Here is an 18,562-nt window from a genome sequence, read left to right as displayed (position 1 = left end):
GCTTGGAAGTTCCCTTGAGGATTGCTGCTGTATTTTCAAATAGCATCACAGATGTAATTAAGTACTTAGCATTACAGTGCCTTCTCTATACTTTTACTCAGGTCTGGTTCAGATGCTATACTGGAGAGTTGCTTAGTCATTGTAAAAAAGAAATGTTTAGTCACAAAACCCAAAGGTTAAAATAAGACCTCACAAAACCTTGTTTTAAATGGATTGGTATATGATTTATATAATTTGGATTAATGTTAATACTTATCTAATTTGCCTTTGTACGTTTACACTGCACCTTTTTCACGCTTTCTGAATATTATCATAGAATCATCAGATGGTTTGGGTTGGAAGACCTTAGAGGTTATCTAGTTCCAACCGCCCCTGCCATGGGCAGAGACACCTTCTGCTAGACTAGGTTGCTCAAAGCCTCATCCAGCCTGGCCTTGAACACCTCCAGGGGTGGGAAGTCCACAACTTCTCTGGGCAACCTGTGCCAGCACCTCACCACCCTCACAGTAAAAAATTTCTTCCTAATATCTTATCTAAATCTTCCCTCTTTCAACTTAAACTATTACCCCTCATCCTATCACTGCTCTCTCTGATAAAGAGCCCCTCCCCAACATTCCTGTAGGCCTCCTTTAAGTACTGGAAGGCTGCTATAAGTTCTCCCCAGAGCCTTCTTTTCTTTAGGCTGAACAACCCCAACTCTCTCAGCCTGTCCTTGTATGGAAGGTGCTTCAGCCCTCTGATCATCTTTGTAGCCTTCCTCTGGACTTGCTCAAACAGATCCATGTCCTCCCTTTGGGTAGCGGCCAATGTGAAGGGCTCCAGAATGGACAATCACACTGGGGGACCCTTCCTGTAAGTGGCAAAACTGCAGCTAGAACCACAAAGGCATTTGTGGTTCAGTGCACGTGAAACAGTTGTGTAAGGTGCGAGCAGGTGGGCTATCTCCACAGCCTGGTAGCAAAGCTGTGAGGGGAAGTAGACAGGCTAAGGAGCATCAGAGTCTGAGCAAGAGATAGACTGGTGGAACCATTCCCTGAGCTCTCTGAAATATGAACGGAGGCAACCTCTGGAAAGAGCCCGTGATCAAAGGGAATCAGTCTCCTACCCCCACCAAGATGTAGACAGGGACTTAAAGGGAGGTAGTGAGTTGAAGTAAGTCCACCAATGGGGCAGCAAACAAGCACCCTCCTTGACCATACCTCCCTGGGTGCCTCTCCATAATAAACAAGGCTTTAGCTGTAGAGGACCAGTCAGAGGACAATGTGAGTGCTGATCCATCTATAAAAGAAGAGTAGCCAAGGCCAGAACAACGCATACCCCATATTACTACAACAACCAGAAGGAAGAAAAGGCGAGTCATAGTTATAGGAGACTCCCTGCTGAGGGGAGCAGAGGGTCCAATATGTCAAGCACAGGGAAGTCTGCTCCCTCCCAGCAGAAATCCCAGGTAAGGGATATCACTAGGAATCTCTCCAGTCTGGTGCGGTTCTCATACTACTACTTGTTACGGGGGAAGTGATGAAGCTGAAGTACGTAGCCCAAGGGTGCTCAAAAAGAGACTTCACGGCCTTGGGACGGCTAGTGAGGGAATCTGGGGTCCATTTGATTTTTAAATCCCTCCTTCCGGTTATGGACAGTGACACTGGAAGGAACAGACAGACCCAGTCTATTAATACATGGTTCCATGGCTGGTGTCATTGTAACTTTCAGGTTTTTGACAACAGGATGGCACCAGGCTTACAGCCATCAAATGGGAGCCACCATTCTCAAAGGAGAAGGAGGGTCTTTGCACAGGAGCTTGCAGGGCTCATTGATAGGGCTTTAAACTAGATGTGAAGTGGTAGAGGGGTAATATCAAGCTTGCCTATGACAAGCTGCAGGAGGACACACAATGGTTAGAGGGACAGGGTGCTGGTATGGACCCTCCACCTGTTGCCCTGTGGCATGCTGGGGACGCTGCAGCACAGTTGAAGTCTTTCAGAGATGAGCTAGGGGTCCTTGGGTAGTAGGAGCCAGCAAGGAAACTTCCACAGGACACCTTGAGGGAAATAAAGGGTCTTCCCCTAAGAAGGCGATGCGGCCAACAGCCCGGCTGAAGTGCCTCTATACAAAAGCATGAAGCTTGGGTAACAAAGAGGATTTGGAAGCTACGCTGCTGCTAGAAAGCTATGGTCTGATTGCTGTTACAGAAAGTTCTGATTGCTGTTACAGAAAGTTCGTGGGACAAATCCCATGACTGGAGTGTGGCTATCGATGACTACAGGCTGTTCAGAAGGGACAGGCTGCAAAAGAGGGGTGGAGGTGTTTTCCTCTATATGAAGAAATGGATAGAGTGTGAAGAACTGCCTCTGAAGAATAGCCACAAACAGGTTGAAAGCTTGTGAGTCAGAATAAAAGACAGACACAACAAAAAGAACTTTGTGGTTGGTGTATACTACAGGCTACCTGATCAAGGGGAGCCTACCGATAAAGCTGCCTTCCTCTAGCTACAGGAGGCTTTACACTTACAAGCTCTCCTTCTACTGGAGGACTTCAGCCACCCTATTGTACACTGGAAAACTAGCACAGCAAGCTGTAGGCAATACAGGAGACTCCTAGAGTGCATTGAAGAACAATTTCTTAACCCAGGCAAAAGACACCCCTACTTGAGGGGATGCAGTAATGGACCTGATGGTCACCAATGCAAGTGAACTCATCAGTGACAACAGATCCTCCTAGAAGTTATGCTAAAGCACATGAAGTACATAGAGGTGATTAGTGGCAGCCAGTATGGATTCACCAGGGTCAAATCCTGCCTGACCAACCTAGTGACTTTCTATGATGGGGTAACTACATCAGTGGACCAGTGGACACGGGAAAAGTAATGGATGTGATCTGTCTGGACTAATGTAAAGCCTTTGACAAGGATGTCGTACGGGACAGTATTGAATGCTTTGCACATGTGTGCATTAGTATGTGAGATATTTAGATTTTTTAGTATGTTTGTGTGCTTTTTATAATTTTTTTTCCAAGGAAGCATAAAAACCACGATCATAAGTTTTCCATTTTCCTGAGTTTTCACAAGTGCTGTACAAAGTGAAAGCATTTTAGCGGTACAAAGAATTCCCCTTGAGGTTTCTAATATGCTAATACAGTGTATACCCCTGTCTTAGGAGTCTCAATTTCCTCAAGCTGAGGAGAAGTTGGAACCTGGGTCTGCTGCATCCTGCTGCACCTATTTAGCTACTGGATAAAAGAGTGCTTCCTTTTCTGGCTAATGTTAAAGAGAAAGCAGTAGTATTTTGTGCTAATACTAACACAACGTATGTTCCTTGAAAATGTATGTTCCTATGGGGAGAACAGCCAAAGAACAATTACGTGGCAGATCCTGGCCTGGAGGCTTAGTTGAAAGGTGAAATACACAGTTGTATTTTAGGTGTATTATTTCTGCCAGTGCCCAGAAGATACAAGGCGTCTGGATTGCTGAAGTATAAATTTTTAGATGCCTAAAGCCTGAGGAGTGTTAGAGGTCTATGAACAAGAGGTCTTGAATTTCAGTGTTGATCAAGTGCTTAAACCCAACTCAACTCATCTTGGCTCCATGTTACAGACAAAAACTGAAACATAGAACCACTCCGAAGCTAAATATTACTCTGTCTTTTACAGTTTCTGTAGTCCAAACTGGTTTTTATAGTATCTAATGTAAGATGATGTGTATATGGTCTCAAGGAAATTTTTTGCATGACTTAAAGATTTTAATTGTAGCAGTGCTTACTTTTTCATAGGAGGAGTGTTGGACTTGGGAAGATAAAGAATCTTTACGTGTCAAATTGTTGTGACTAACATTTGCAATATAACTTTCACATGAAGCTAATTCAGTTGCTGAGTCAGGTAACTTCAACAGCAAACCACTAGTTCCATCTGTTAGTGTGGACTTACATTCTGAAAGAAGCATGTTCAGTTAAGACCTGTGCTGACTAAAGACATGAAGGTCTTTTTTTGTTAAAGTGAAGCTGTATCAAGGAGCCAAGAAGGATGCGTTTAAACATGAGGAAAAGGCTGAGGTACTTAATGCCTTCTTCACCTCAGTCTTTAATAGTAAGACCAGTTGTTCTCTGGGCACCCAGCCCACTCCCCATCATGTATCAGCAGTCCGGGCTACCCGGGAAGGTCCCGCTTAACTGAAGATCAGCAAATGTGATGCCCATCTGCAGGAAGGGCTGGAAGGGGAATCTGGAGAACTACAGGCCTGTCAGCCTGACCTCTGTGTCAGAGAGGGAGCATATAATCTTGAGTGCCATCACGTGGCACTTACAGGACAACCAGGTGATCAGGCCCACTGTGGCTTGTCCAGTTTGGAGGTTTCATGTGTCCCAGTGAGCTTCCTTGATTCCTTAGCATTAACACTTTGAATAGTGTATAGTGAAGATACATAGTTAGAACAGGAATACAGCTCGTGAAATATTGTGTAGATATTCACAATGAAGCTGTCATTTGGGATCTGCTTTGATACTAACTGAATTTTTAGCTTTGAAATCTGAATTGTCTCTGCTTGGCAAGAGGCAAGGAATAAATGATACCTCTTGGAACTATCATTTTCAGACTTGAGAGTGGCTTGCATTTTAAGAGGTATTTCTCGGGCATCCACAGAGAGACATTTCCTTCTCCAAGTAAAGAATCTAAACAATCAGAGTTGGTGCAAAGCTTTGATTGAGTGATGAGTTCTTAAGTGTTGTGGCACAGAATTCTAATTGCATTTAGGGTCAGTTCAAAGGCTATTTAAACTGGTGAATTTTCAATGAGGTTTATGATATCAAACTAGCCGCCATTCAGGGAGTGATGCAAGACTGAAAGTTGCTTCAGGAAGCTTTCTTTGAAAGACGCAAATAGACGTTTAGTAGAACATACTCCTATATATTGGCATCATACTCAAAGCTGGATGTCATTGCAGACTCCGCGTCTGCAGTCAAACAGAACGTGTTCAGCGTTGTTAGAGGCACAGCAGAACGGTGTATCTGAAACTATTAAAGGAATGTGAATTGTTTAGTCTCCTCAATTCCGGGTATTTTTTAAAAGCGGTTCTGACTGTTACGGCATGTTGAGACCTATATTCCCATAAATTCCTCCTATATTCCCATACCTCAGAGCTTCCCATTGGCTGTCTCTAGACTTTCAAAAGCACCTATCTGTTAGGAAGCCTTAGGGCCAAAAGCTTGTTGAATATAGTCTTTAGAGCCCAGGGGGTTTAAATACAAAAGTTAACGTTAGCTCAGGAAGGCCAGGCTGCTTGTAATTGGCAAGGGGAGGATCTTGTTCTTACTCACCCTTGTGAATCTTAACTGAGCAATCAGAGTTGCCTATTAAGACACTCTTAAGTCAAAATTGAGTTTTTGAATTATTAAAATTTAAGTTCTGAGGACGCTTAGGTGCTTTCAAAATTTTTGTTTCAAGGTATTCAAGGGCATCAGTTTTACCCCTGCAACTTACATGTAATAGAAATATAAATATGATTTGTATTATGACTTTTCTTTCTTTTATGTTAGCAGATGGACCATATCTTCAAATCATAGAACAGCCAAAACAGGTAAGAAGAACACTACATTTTGACAATCTTTAAGGTATCTGTGTAGCTGTATTCAACTTTGAATAGAATTGTGACTTAAGATGAGAATAAAGCAGTATTGGACAGATTAAATTCTAATAACAAACCATGCTCACTTAACCATGAGCAGTTTTTCCTCTCACTTCTATAGTTAAATTGTTTCCTGTTTTGTTCTGTTTTCATCTTTGTGTTTCTCTGGAAGTGTCATAAGACAGAAAAAGCCCCAAAGGTTTAAAAAATGTCTTGCTCCAAGTATAGACTCTTGGTCTTAGAAGTCACTCTTGTAGTACCCCAGTATTTTGATATGTAAATTATTAAACCAAGCATTGGAAGATTTTTAGAATTTCTTTCTTGAAGCACATAAAAGAAAAAATGAAAACATTGAATTCTGTTGCCAAGTCACAGGAACTTTTGACTTGTGCTTTGTCATTGTAAAGAAATTCTGTTGTCCTTTGAGATTCTTTTCGTCACAATTAGCTGGTTTGAATAACCCAAGAAAAATGAAGATAAATGCTTGAGTGAAACTTTTGTAACTATGTAGCAAACACTCACTTATGCTCCTTTGACAGTATGGAAGTCATCCCAATGCACTGCTTAATTTTCATGCATCTGATGTAGAAAGTGGTTGCTGCATGGAGATCACCCTGAAGTATGCCAGGGTATTGTTTGCATTTGACTAGTGGCATCCACAGTTACTGGTATTCCTCCTTAAGTTCTTACAGTATGCAGACCTCTTTCCTGCCTCTCCCAATCAGTTACATAAAATCCTACCTTGTGGAGCTGTTAAGTAGACAGGGAAAGAGCACGACTAAAAGCTGTGTCATCCTCTGTTTGGTGTTGCGCAGAAGCATGCTGCAATCCAGTCTTCCTTGTAGAAGGCAGTAGAAAACATTTCTTTCAGCCACACACTAAAGTCATTTTTGTGCTCAAGCATCTCTCCAGATCGCTTCATGGTCACAGGTGAAACAGCAGTGTACTGTGAACTCTTGGAAGAATACACTTCCTCTTCCTTGTTTTAGTTCATCCCAAATCAGGCCATGTCTTTGCATGGGGGAGCCTGCAGTGTGCAGTAAGGAGAAACTATCGTTGCCATGCATACTTCTCAGCAAGCAGCTTCTCGAGCGGAGTAACCATGTGACAATCTGGTTAATGCTTTATAACGGGGGAATGAGGGTGCTCCTTCAGCAGAGTGCTGTGCTTGTGATAATGTTTAGAGCAAAGAGACACCTGGTGATGGTGAGACTGTGTGTGTAAAAACACAGCTAGGATAGCAATGGCAATAAACAGGACAAAGCCACACAGAATACTGCTGGTTCTGTTGGACCAAAGGCACAGAGGTGAAGAGAGACTGGGTCTTCTTATGCATCGTGACTGCAGAGGTTGCTTTGCTGTTTAGACAACTTGTGTTCAAGCTTATCACCTGTCACTGTAGGAACACAAATACGTGCTTAAGGATGAGTTACATTGTGTGGTCAGTATCTGAATACAAGTCAGATCTTGCCATTTGCCTGGAAAGCAAGTTTTTAAACTGAAAAGGCTATAATGAGATAGGTACTGAAGTTAATGATTTCAGAGTAATTTTTTAACCATGTTTATTGTCAGCTAATACAGGCTTTAAGTTCAGAGGTGTCAGCTATTAGAAAGAAGCTGAATGATTCTTGACAAAGGATACAAGACTTAGTGTTTGAACATATGCTGTTAGCTCTATATAAAATGGGAATTTTTCCAGGACATGCAGGACTGGGGGGGAGATCTGAAAGTATTCAAAGTTACTGGCCAATTTACTGGTCTAAATTATAGAGTTAGAGTTACCAAATAAATTTGCTGAAGAGTTGCATCTTTTGTGCCTTATAGATTAGCCTGTAAAGTAAAGGTGCTGTTATATCTTACAAATAAAAATGGAATAGACGGACAGTTATACTCTAGAGCAATTGCTAATATCCTGCAGTTCTCTGAAATATATTTAGCCATGTATTTATGTAGCTGAGATGAAAACCCAGCCGTTCAAAGTCCCCTGAAACTTTAGTGCTGTTTCTGGACTCCACTCAGAGATACAGCTTTAACATGCTGTGAAAGAAAGGAAGAAACTTTTCTGATTCATCCTTGTTCTTTTCTTTATGCTGCTTTGTACTTTCTTGATTTTATTGGCTTCAATTCTCTCTTCTTAGCGGCAGTCATGAGGGAAAGAGTATTTGCTCTTGCCTTCTCTGTCTTGTAATTTATATCCTGTTTTGAGAGTATAAATAGATCTCTGCTTCAAAATATCTTCACTTACTGAAAAAACAATTTCAGGTTGCTACCGTGTGTAAGGGTGAGAATAGAACACTTTCTCCAGGGTTACAGTTCAGTGGTGCTTTGTCAACCAGCACCCAGACAGCATTTTAGGGATGAACAGTTGTAAGTTTTCTGTTTGCGGGCTGTTTGGGCAAGTCTTCTTTGTGTGCATGCACGCTCGCTCGTGCATGTGTTTGGGGTTTTTTTAAAAGTTTTGTTTCTAAACAGCATTCAAGTTTCTTTTCCTTTATTACCACAGAGGGGATTTCGTTTCCGATACGTATGCGAAGGACCTTCACATGGTGGACTTCCTGGTGCTTCTAGTGAAAAGAACAAAAAATCATACCCTCAGGTGAAAGTAAGTAATAAACTATTGGATTTACAGATGGAATGCAAGTGCCATATGTATATGTGTAGGGTCTTACTGCGTATCAACATAATTTGTATGAAATTACTCAGGGCTGACTATATTTCATTTCCAACTTTCAAAATGTAATTGATTTTGAGAAGAATCATAGAATAGAATCATAGAATCACCAGGTTGGAAAAGACCTCTTGGGTCATCTAGTCCAACCATTCCTATCTGCCAATAAACCGTGTCCCTGAACACCTCGTCTACTCGTCTTTTAAATGCCTCTAGGGACGGTGACTTGACCACCTCCCTAGGCAGCTTGTTCCAGTGCCTGATGACTCCTTCCTTCTGTGAAAAATTTAGTCCTGATATCCGGTCTGAGGAAGGTGTCTTCAGATTTGTAGAGTTAATTTGGCACCATACTTACCTGCCAGCAGTTGAGCAGTAGGCTTTCTTGCACCTACCACCTCACTGCCCTCGTGCAGAGTAGTGGAGCACTTCCTTGAGGTTCAGTTTTAGTGTAAAGCAAGACCTGAGCTGCTCAATTACTCCACTTCTAGCATACTGCAAAGCACAAGTCTGTTCAGTATTCTACTCTAAGATGCTGTTTACCAAGCTTTCCTTTTTTTTTCTGTTCATACTATTCCTTATTCAATATCCCTAGGATATTCTATTCTTAAGGTCTTAATTCTTTTAATATCAATGGAAAAACTTCTCATTTTAATAGGCACAACATTATGTTTTGGTTCTCACTGAACATTTTTTAGGGCTTTTCTCCCCTGGAAAAATACCAATTGTGTTAACCAAAGAAACATTCTGTGCTAGTACGTTATGAAAATTATAGTAGTGGTTATTAATTGTTCCAGAATTAGAGAAGAACTGTGTTTGCCTATCCTTCTTGCAGCAAATTCTTTTTTCATGAAAGTCAGGAAAAAATACACTATGTCTTTTCAGTATTTTTTTAACTTAATGAAAGTCTTAGTTTGGGTATTGCATTAGCACTTTGAACAATTGCACTACAGGTTGTCTTGTGAGAAGAGGAGGGTTAATGTATTTTGATTCTAGTGTTACCTCTTACTCTCCTTTACAGGTAGAGAAGGGGAGGGAAGAGGGGCAAGCAGTCAGGCTCAGCTTTGCCTGCAGTATGCATGTGGTTCTGTGGTTCTTGAGAAGGACTGGAGTTTGAAATGGTTGCGTATTCATAATGAATCAGTATGAGCATGACTCAACGGAAAATAATCTGCATTAGTTGAGGTAGCCCAGGGTGTTAGTTGAGAAGAGGCTGGGAAACCTGATTTCATGTAGCCTTGCACAACTCTTATGAAAAAATTACTAGCCCAGGCAAAAGATCTACTAGCTTTGCTCTTTCCTATTGTGACAGTAATGATGAATGAAATTTTACTGGTATGTTCATATATGAAATAATTTACCTCTATCAAGCCAGACCTTTGGATTCCAATCCAATCTGTATTGCTAATAACAGAAATGATTCTTTTTAGAGGTGTGATGGGTCACACGCTAGCATGACGAGGAGATAGATCATGTGGAGTTCTACAGAAAATGAAATTTCTCCATGCGTAAACTGGAAAGCAAAGTGTTCTTTGGCTTTCCATCAAACCTTATGGTTTCACTGATCATCAGATTTCAATTTAATCCAAAGCTTCCCCAACACGTGTGTGTCCCTTTCCCTCCTTCTCTTTCTACTGTGTGCATCTGGGTTTTTTCTAGTACAAATCCCCGCGTGGCAACACCTGCTGGGAGAGGCTGGCAAGGGAACATAACAAGTAAATTCCTCAAGGCCATTGCTTGTTAGTGCCTGTTCTTGATTCAAGTGATGCCAGTAAAGATAGAAGTGTTTCACACCTTTTCCTGTAAGTCTCTTCTGTGTTTTGTCAAAGGGCACTCACCCTGTCATAACAGAGGTGAGCACAATTGAAGAATGCTGGAGTTTGTTGCAATGGGAGGTTTTGTTTGGTTTTGAGTTTTTATTTGGTGAGGGTTCTTTTACTCTCATGCCAAGGCTTTCACTATAAAAACTCTTAGCTGATTGCAGTGTTGTGAAAGCACAATAGCTTTGGCTGTGGTGTAAAAAGGAGGTTTTGTGACAGGTCTTTAAACCTTTGCCATGGTGTGGTCAGCACAACTTACATCAGGATCTCTCTTCTGCTTGGCCAGCTCTGCACAGAAAGCTGATGTAATTTACTGGTAGCTGCCACAGGATGTTCTGAAAACATACGTTTTCAGTATGCACAACTCCTATGAAAAATTACTAGCCCAGGCAAAAGATGTACTAGCTTTGCTCTTTCCTATTGTGACAGTAATGATGAATTTTTTCAGTACACAAAAATGTGTTGCAGTCTCCCTGCTCCATTTTTGTAGGACCATGGATTAAAGGCCAAGGGAAAACACGTTAGTCTGTTATGATATCTTGCATAATGTGGAATATTCAGCTTCACCTGGTTTTTTTTTTCCTAATTTGTAGCTGAGCTGGGACACAACCAAGATGTATCTTTCATTTCAAGGCTGAAGTGCTGAATGTTTTGCTGTGTCTCTAAGTAAGATGTTCTAGTAGTTAATTATATATTTAACCACCTCCTGTATAATATAGTAGAAGATGGTGTAGGTCCCAAGTTATGTAATCATTTTACAATGCCAGTCTTTACACATAAGACAAATCTGCACTGGCCAGCAAGGTGGAATGGATTTTAAAACTCTTGTTTTAACATCACAGTCATGACAAATGGAGTCTGGATTAGTATTTCTCTGTGATATAAAAAAAATGACATTGATTAGTCTGTATGGTTTATAGAATTATATTCCTTCGTTTAACTCTATCTTTGATAGCAGTGATCCTAATAGCATGTACAAAACATCTTACATTTTCAGAGGATTTTATGTAACTTTGCATGTAGTTATGGAGAGCAGAGTTGTGGATATTGAACGCGTTATAACAAAGTTACGTTTCGTAACAAGTTTTAGGATTATAGTAAAAACCTACCTAGGATTTTGTGTTTAAATTTCATTTTCATCTGCTTAGTGTAAGTAACACAATGCTGGAAAATTTTACTATCTAGAACAGTTAAAATCAGAGCTTCTAAGCTGTTTATTCATCGTTAGCTTTTTGTTGGGAAAAAAACAATCAGTAGTATAAGCAGAAAGAATAAAACTGAATTGTTTAATATTATCACCAGCTTACTTAACTATCTACAACTTTTATTCATAATTTGCTTGGGTTTACATATTTCAAAAACTGAGACAACTTGTACAGAAAATCTCCGCTAGCCTTTTTATGTATTTACCATGTGTGTCCTGATCTTGCATACTGATTTTAGTGTAGTAATACTCATGTTTTATGCTGAAGCACTTGATCTAGTTTGGGTGTAAAAAGAGTTTGCTGCAGTTAGTAGTGTGAAGGGTATGTCCTGAATTTTCATCTCCTTGGGTGCAAATCTAAGTGGGTGGCTGCAGGCTCAAGTTACCTGTTCTCTGTGGGCTGGATGTAAATCAGCTCCAGCCTGGAGTCTGAGTAACCAATTGCTCAGAGGTGTGCCCAGGCTAATGAGCACTGTCTCTCTGAGCATCATTTCTCTGCCGAAAAGTTTGGACATTGTGCAGTTCAGCTTGCACATCAAAGCTGCATACCAGTTAGGCAGCCCTGAACCCAGGCACCCAAACAAGAGAACTGCCCATCCAGTTATATCCTGGAGCTATCCTAAATTACACCTCAATTTAGAGATAAACATTTCCCGGGAATTTCGGCACATACAAGTTCAAGAGGGGAATTTATGGAAAATAAGTCAAGTTACTTTGTTGATGAACCTTCTTGATGAAGAAAGGAGCAGCATATTTGCTTTTTGCCTCCCATAGAAATTAAATAGCGTAGCGATAAATCGCTGATTACAAGTGAGAAAAAGCATTTAACAGCTGAATTAAGGAATAAACATGGGACAAGAATGAGCAGACTTTTTGTTATAAATCTTTACCCCTCTTAAAAACCACTACTGAACCAAATTCAGCCAAAGCTAAATTCAGTGAGATTTGTGCCTTTTACTGTTATGGTTAATTTGGCTAAATAGGAGGCACGGAGTCCCTTTAGTTGGACTCCCAAAGCAGAGCATCTACTCCGTATTTTTGGCATAAGAGTGACCTCACATTCAGAGGGTCAGATCTTCAGCTCCCACTGATTTAAATTACTTTACATTGTTTGTTCTTAGACCTCTAAATATTCAGTTGCCTAAGTGATCTGCACTACATCTGAATATTTTGTCTTGAATCTAGCAACCAAGAAAAGAAATTATACTCCTCAGTGAAAGCGCACTGTTTGTAAGGAGAGGGTGATGCCTCGTTGGTGGAGCACTCTTTGTATGCTCATATTGAGGACAGCACTGGTCACAGTCTGTGACAGGCAGGGCTTGGGCTGTAGTTGCTTTAATCAAATGATTAGGAAGAGAAATAGCTATTTCTGTTATTGCTGGCTTTGTTGGTTTGACGTGGTTTTTTCCATCGTTTGCTTTGTGTCATTGACCAGTTGGTTTCACTGGCTTGTAAGAGTAACTGGAAACAATATCTTTGAAGTATGAAAGCATTCTTATAAAGTTTTTGTAAAGTTCCAGAAACGATAAAAAATTGACTGGGATCTGGATTGCAGGAGGATGTGAAATAACTGAAAAAACTTTCAACTCTTGTTTTGAAATTGTCTCAATTTCAAGTTCACAGGGTCCTTTTAATCTGTCAGATAAGTCTCTCTCAAACAGAAAGAGCAGATAAATGTGAGCCTGCAGCATTTTATCAGATTAGATCAATTGAATGCTGCTTCAGTACAGGATATAATCAAGTATTACAGCTATGCTCTTCCCAGGAACTCCTTATTTTCTTTTTTCTCTCTTATCTTTAATTTGAAGTTCAGTAACTATTTTTTTTCAGATCACAGCTCTGATTTTGAGCAGTACAGCACCTACATGCTATCTCCCTCTTATGCTGAGTGTATGTTTGTGTGTCAACACCGTAATTCTTAGGTTTCTGTAGATATACAGCATTGTAACATGCTATCTAACTTTTAATACCTTTCACAGTGTTTTTTAAGTTGTTATGTAAAAGGTAATAGTTATTTGTATATCTTAGTGCCCAAATAAATGTTGAGTTATTCTGAAATTGTGGTGTCAATGATTCAAGGACACGAAAAAATTATTTCAGGATTGATTTAGGGTGCATAAGGATATTTAACCACCGAGGGTATTTTACTGGGCACTGAAATAACCTACACATCTCAAAATCAAGTAGGAAAGTCTGCCTATAAGAAAAATAGGTAGGAAACAGTTCAGGGACATTCTATAGCCTTTGCAGCATAGGACATCAGACTGGATGACAAAAGTAGTCCTTCCATGCCTTATGACCTACATAAGGTATTACATTTTAAGAACTCTTGTTTTTTCCCCTGAGAGAGACTACAAAGATCATGCTGAGCTGAGTAACAGGGGGAGATAGCAATCTGGTTACTGCCGCACTTGTGTGTTCTGCTTTCAGAGGCTGGAAAGTCCTTGACGTGCAGCAGTCCTACCTACAGTTTCATTGTGGTTTCTACAGCTGATGAAGGATTGTCTTGAACTTTTCTGATGTGATACTAGGACATACATATTACTCATAATGAATATAACACTGTAGATGTGCTGGGAACTTTATAGCAGGGAAAGGCTTGTTTAGTGAGGGATAAAATCAAAATAATTTTTAAAAAGCTCCCCTCTAGAGAAGTTCATTGTGGTAGTAGTGGTGATGACCTGTAGCACCAAACACAATCATTTTTATTTTCAAATTACTCTGAAAATCACATAGGGATCCCTGCATTTTCTCATTGCTGGTAAATGGTGGAAATGGTGAAGCAGTGCTTATTTTGCATCTCTGTATTGTTTCAGTCCAGGAGCAATTTCAGTTTGGAAACAGTAGGAAGCATGAATGCCTCATGTTTTGTATTTCAGAAACTGCTGTTTGTATAATGTACATTATGCTACAGTATTATACAGTTAACTAGCACACAATGAGTAATGTAAGGATTCTTACACACCTGTTTCTCCTGGAACGCTTTTTTTGTAGTCCATTCTTTTTTTTTTTCTGCTTTTCGCAGTGAATAGCAAGATGGGGAGGGAGGGCACCCTTCGTACATACGCGGAGTGTTTCAGCTGTGATGGTGTGCGTTCAAGAGAGGGGTTACCTGGAGCGAAGGAAGCTAGCAGGACTTAGTAATGTGGTGAAATGATGACATTCCCTGTTCATCAGCGTTTTATCATATATAACCTTAGATGTTCAGTTCATCACCATTTCATCACTTTAATGTTTATCTGATCCTTTTACACCTTGGTTGATTAGATCTATAAGCTGCTGTAATACAAAGAACTTTGCCCATGGCAAATTAGAAATAAAATTAGAGGAGGAGGGAAAAAACCCATCATTGATAAAAGGGTTAATTAAGTGAATTGGAAGGGAAGGTAATGTTTGCTTTTTTTAAAGTGGGTAATTTTATATTTAGCATAATTTGAAAGTGGTGTGTAACCGATAGCTGACTTCAAGAGTATTACTTGTGAGCAACGAAAATAAACGTCTGAATAATATATGTAAAGCAAATAACTTACTAATACGGTATGTTAATAGGAATTTTAAGTTTGCTTTTAAGGCATTACTTAATGTCACAGTTTTAAAAGCTATTAATAAAAATGTATGATGATTAGAAACTATGACAGGCGAAAAAAGCTTTGTAGTCCTCCAAAGCCGGCTATACTAAGGCGCCTGGTTTATCACAGTTCCAGTGTTGCAAAATCTTAGAGGGGGATTTAGCATATATCCTCATGGGTGCTTAGAGGAAATAGTTACTGGACTGGGTAATATGTGCTAATGTAGCATATTGAATTAGCAAAATACTTATGAATATTGAATGAATTAATTTTGAAATCTCTACCAGAAGAGTAATGAGGCCAAAATGTTTTAAAACAATCATAGTAATTAAAAATAATTTTTTAAGAGTTTTCAAATTGGGTAAAATAATGCAGGGGTTTTTGTTAACTAGTACATTTTTTGAATGCTTCTTAAAAGGTGCCAATATCTATTGTTAATTCAATATACTTGAAATTTAAGGAGAGCAGTGTCAAAGTATCTGGCCAGAATGTGAAACTGAGATTCATTATTTGGGAAATAGAAAGTTGTTTTCCTTTAGCTTTGTTTAATTTTTAACTTTGTTGGTCAGTACTCCTGCCATTTGTGTCAAGTTTAATTATGCAGGAAAAGTATTGGCTTTTCTTTGTGATGATCTGATGCAGTTAGTTTGTCATTTGTATTTTATGAGGAAATGCATATACATTTCTCCTGTGTAAGTTTGATTGTGCTTAGTTGACAGAATATACTCAACTGGAATAATTACTTCTTCCATTACAAAGATCTAAGCAAACAGTTCCACATTTTTTTGTGTGTTTATTTGCAGATCTGCAATTATGTTGGACCTGCAAAAGTAATTGTCCAGCTAGTTACTAATGGGAAATACGTCCATTTACATGCTCACAGCTTGGTGGGTAAATATTGTGAAGATGGAGTATGCACGGTTAATGCAGGGCCTAAGGATATGGTTGTAGGGTAAGTGCGTCAACTTATTTGTAAAGCTGGGCTAAGGGAAAGCGAATCAAGTATAAACACTTTAAGAAGCAATTCATGAATATAACACTGCTAAGAGGCAGCTAAGTGGAGCACTAGTCTTTGTGCTCTGATCTGTGTTTTGTTTGTATCTTAAATGGAAAAAATTAATGGGGCTTCTGTTTTGCCGTTGTAGAAATTGCCCTAAGCAGACTCAATAGATTGAAGCAAATAATTTTCAGTTGGAATTTGTAGAGTTTCAGTCTCTTGGTGTACAGTCCACATTTGTATTGTATTACATTCTTTAAAATATCAATATTTTGATCAAAGAGAAGGGACTGTAAAATTACTCAAGAAAAGCTTTAGTTACCATTTTGATCAATATTTTAATTCTGCTGAAATCTTCCAATAGGAATATAGTGAAAAAGGTTAAGAAAATAAGGTTAGAAAATTTGAAATTAGTGCAAGACATGTATAACCATGAAAAAGCTAAATGAGTCAAACTTTTTAAGTTTAAAGCAGTTAAGATTATGGTGAAATTGTAGTTGCTATGTTCTTGTTTAATTTAAAAGAATAATTGCTTATATCAGTATATGGAGTTGAGGCTCCTGCCTACGTTTTCAGGCTTAGATCAAGTTTCACACTGCCTGTGAGTTTTACTTCTGTGATCTCAAGAATGTCTTTGTTGGTAAAGAAGATGAAGTTTAAAAAGCCGAGGAGGTTGGGGGAGAGAGATTCTTTTAAACTGTAACTTTTGATGTCCAAGCCCAGTGCACTGACTCTACTAAGCACATCAATTTAAATAGCTTTATTTGAAACGCTTCTTTTCATCTTGAAAAGTTTGGCTCATTTCCTAACCTGTCTTGTTTTTCATCAGATGTTTAGAAACAGCTTTTCTGTCCTCAGTTGACCCACGTGAAAATTCAGTTATTGTCTTGTTTTTATACTTCCACATTTAATTGATTTTTTAAATGTGCCAGGAGATTTTTACAAAAGAAGATCTTGTATTATGGAAGTTTTCATTCAAATAAATACCTACAGTGTCTTGCTCAATGTTCAGAGGCTTGCTTAAAACATTTCCTTTGGAAAAGGTTGCACTAATTTAGCTTCTTAGCTTACTCTCCAAATATTTTTGAACAGATAGAGCTTATTCTGACCGGTTGGTCTGCGTAGCATCCATATAAAGTGACATATTAATGTCTTTGCCAAGACAGAGCAAACAAAATTTGACAACCATGTTTTGTGAGTCGCTTCAATAGTGTAAGTTGGAAACCTGATAGGCTACTACCTGTGTGATGGGAAAATCCCACACACCCATATGATTGCTGCCATATAATGGTGCACGTTTTATGTGTTTTGTAAGCCTGGCTGAATTGTTCTTGCTGGAAAACTTTGCCCTCAGGAATTAACAGTGCCTACATAAGCCTATAGAGTCCTTTAACTTCAGTTGTGTAGCTGCGTCTGGTAAGAGAGAGACTATCTGCTGCCCATTTAGTGTGAAGCATTAAGAAAATCTTTCCCTCCATCAAAATTTGGCAGATTTGCAAATCTTGGAATACTTCATGTCACAAAGAAGAAAGTATTTGAAACTCTGGAAACACGCATGATAGATGCTTGCAAGAAAGGTTACAACCCAGGACTGCTGGTGCATCCTGAACTTGGCTATTTGCAGGCAGATGGATGTGGAGACAGACAGCTAACTGGTACGTAGAGAAATGATGTCCTGGTTTTAATGGGTCTTTTACTAAAAACAAATTTGGCTTCTGAAAAACAGGTTCTTAGCCAGAAAAAGGCCTTGAGTAGGAAATCATCATATGGCTGTGTGCATTAAGAGGTGGTGTGATGTTGCTGTGCTTTAGGGAATCTGAGAGAAAAGGTGTCCTTGATGTCAACATGCACAGGAGAATGGAGCAACTGTCTTCCATAGCTGCCTGTACCCACCTCTACAGCTATGTTTTATTGCTCTTATCGTGTTTAATAAGCTGGTAAAGAGAGTAATTTTGCATTATTGCTGCAAGACATGATATTCTCAAGTAACATGGGGACCTTTTATATACAGCTGCATTTTATCCACATCCCTATAAAACCTCTGGCCTGTGTTGCTTTTAGGAACTATATAGAGGGACCAACATTCTTTTTATCACTTTTCTACCAGGCATGCAAATGTCCTTAGTGGCAGCCTTTGTCCTTTTCACAGCTTCTATAAATTGAGTGCAGAAAATAGCCTTTTTCTGTATGTCTCTTAATATATACCTAATATTAAATAACATCTGATACAGAAACTGCAAGATGAATGCAGTATATTTTGAATAGCTGCTCCTTTCTGCTTAAAAAGAGAAGCTAATGGATACTAAATGAAAAGGGAAACATTTTCTCATTATCAATGCCCTTTGACAGTAAAGTTTGACAAATGCTCTCTCTGTTTTGTTATGTGTCCCCAGCCCCTTGTGTTAATTCATCTGTTTAATTATCGGTTCCAGAACGAGAAAGAGAAATTATTCGTCAGGCAGCAATACAACAGACGAAAGAAATGGATCTCAGTGTGGTGCGTCTTATGTTTACAGCCTTTCTCCCTGACAGTAATGGTAGTTTCACACGGAAACTTGATCCTGTTATATCAGATGCAATATATGACAGCAGTAAGTATATTTGGCTTTAATTGCTTTTTTAATTAGAAGCAAGCTTTAGTACATACAAAAATGATCTGTAGATATTGCTAAATGTAGACTCACCTAGCCTGCTTC

The 18,562-nt window shown here is 39.3% G+C and overlaps 1 protein-coding gene across 4 annotated transcripts in view; it reads left to right on the top strand.

Moving 5' to 3' along the window:
• Positions 1-18,562, top strand: part of NFKB1 (nuclear factor kappa B subunit 1) — a 63,242-nt gene that overhangs the window by 18,416 nt on the left and 26,264 nt on the right. For 2 of the 4 annotated variants that reach the window (XM_069855566.1, XM_069855565.1), the window contains exons 4-8: positions 5,523-5,563; positions 8,115-8,213; positions 15,673-15,821; positions 17,358-17,521; positions 18,299-18,457. In XM_069855566.1, coding sequence (XP_069711667.1) covers positions 5,523-5,563; positions 8,115-8,213; positions 15,673-15,821; positions 17,358-17,521; positions 18,299-18,457 — 612 coding nt within the window. The remainder of the gene's footprint in view (positions 1-5,522; positions 5,564-8,114; positions 8,214-15,672; positions 15,822-17,357; positions 17,522-18,298; positions 18,458-18,562) is intronic. The other 2 variants (XM_069855564.1, XM_069855563.1) reach the window with 1 other exon arrangement.

This window comes from Phaenicophaeus curvirostris, chromosome 4, assembly GCF_032191515.1.
Source record: "Phaenicophaeus curvirostris isolate KB17595 chromosome 4, BPBGC_Pcur_1.0, whole genome shotgun sequence".
NCBI lineage: Eukaryota > Metazoa > Chordata > Aves > Cuculiformes > Cuculidae > Phaenicophaeus > Phaenicophaeus curvirostris.
This window is presented reverse-complemented; position numbering and strand designations above follow the sequence as displayed.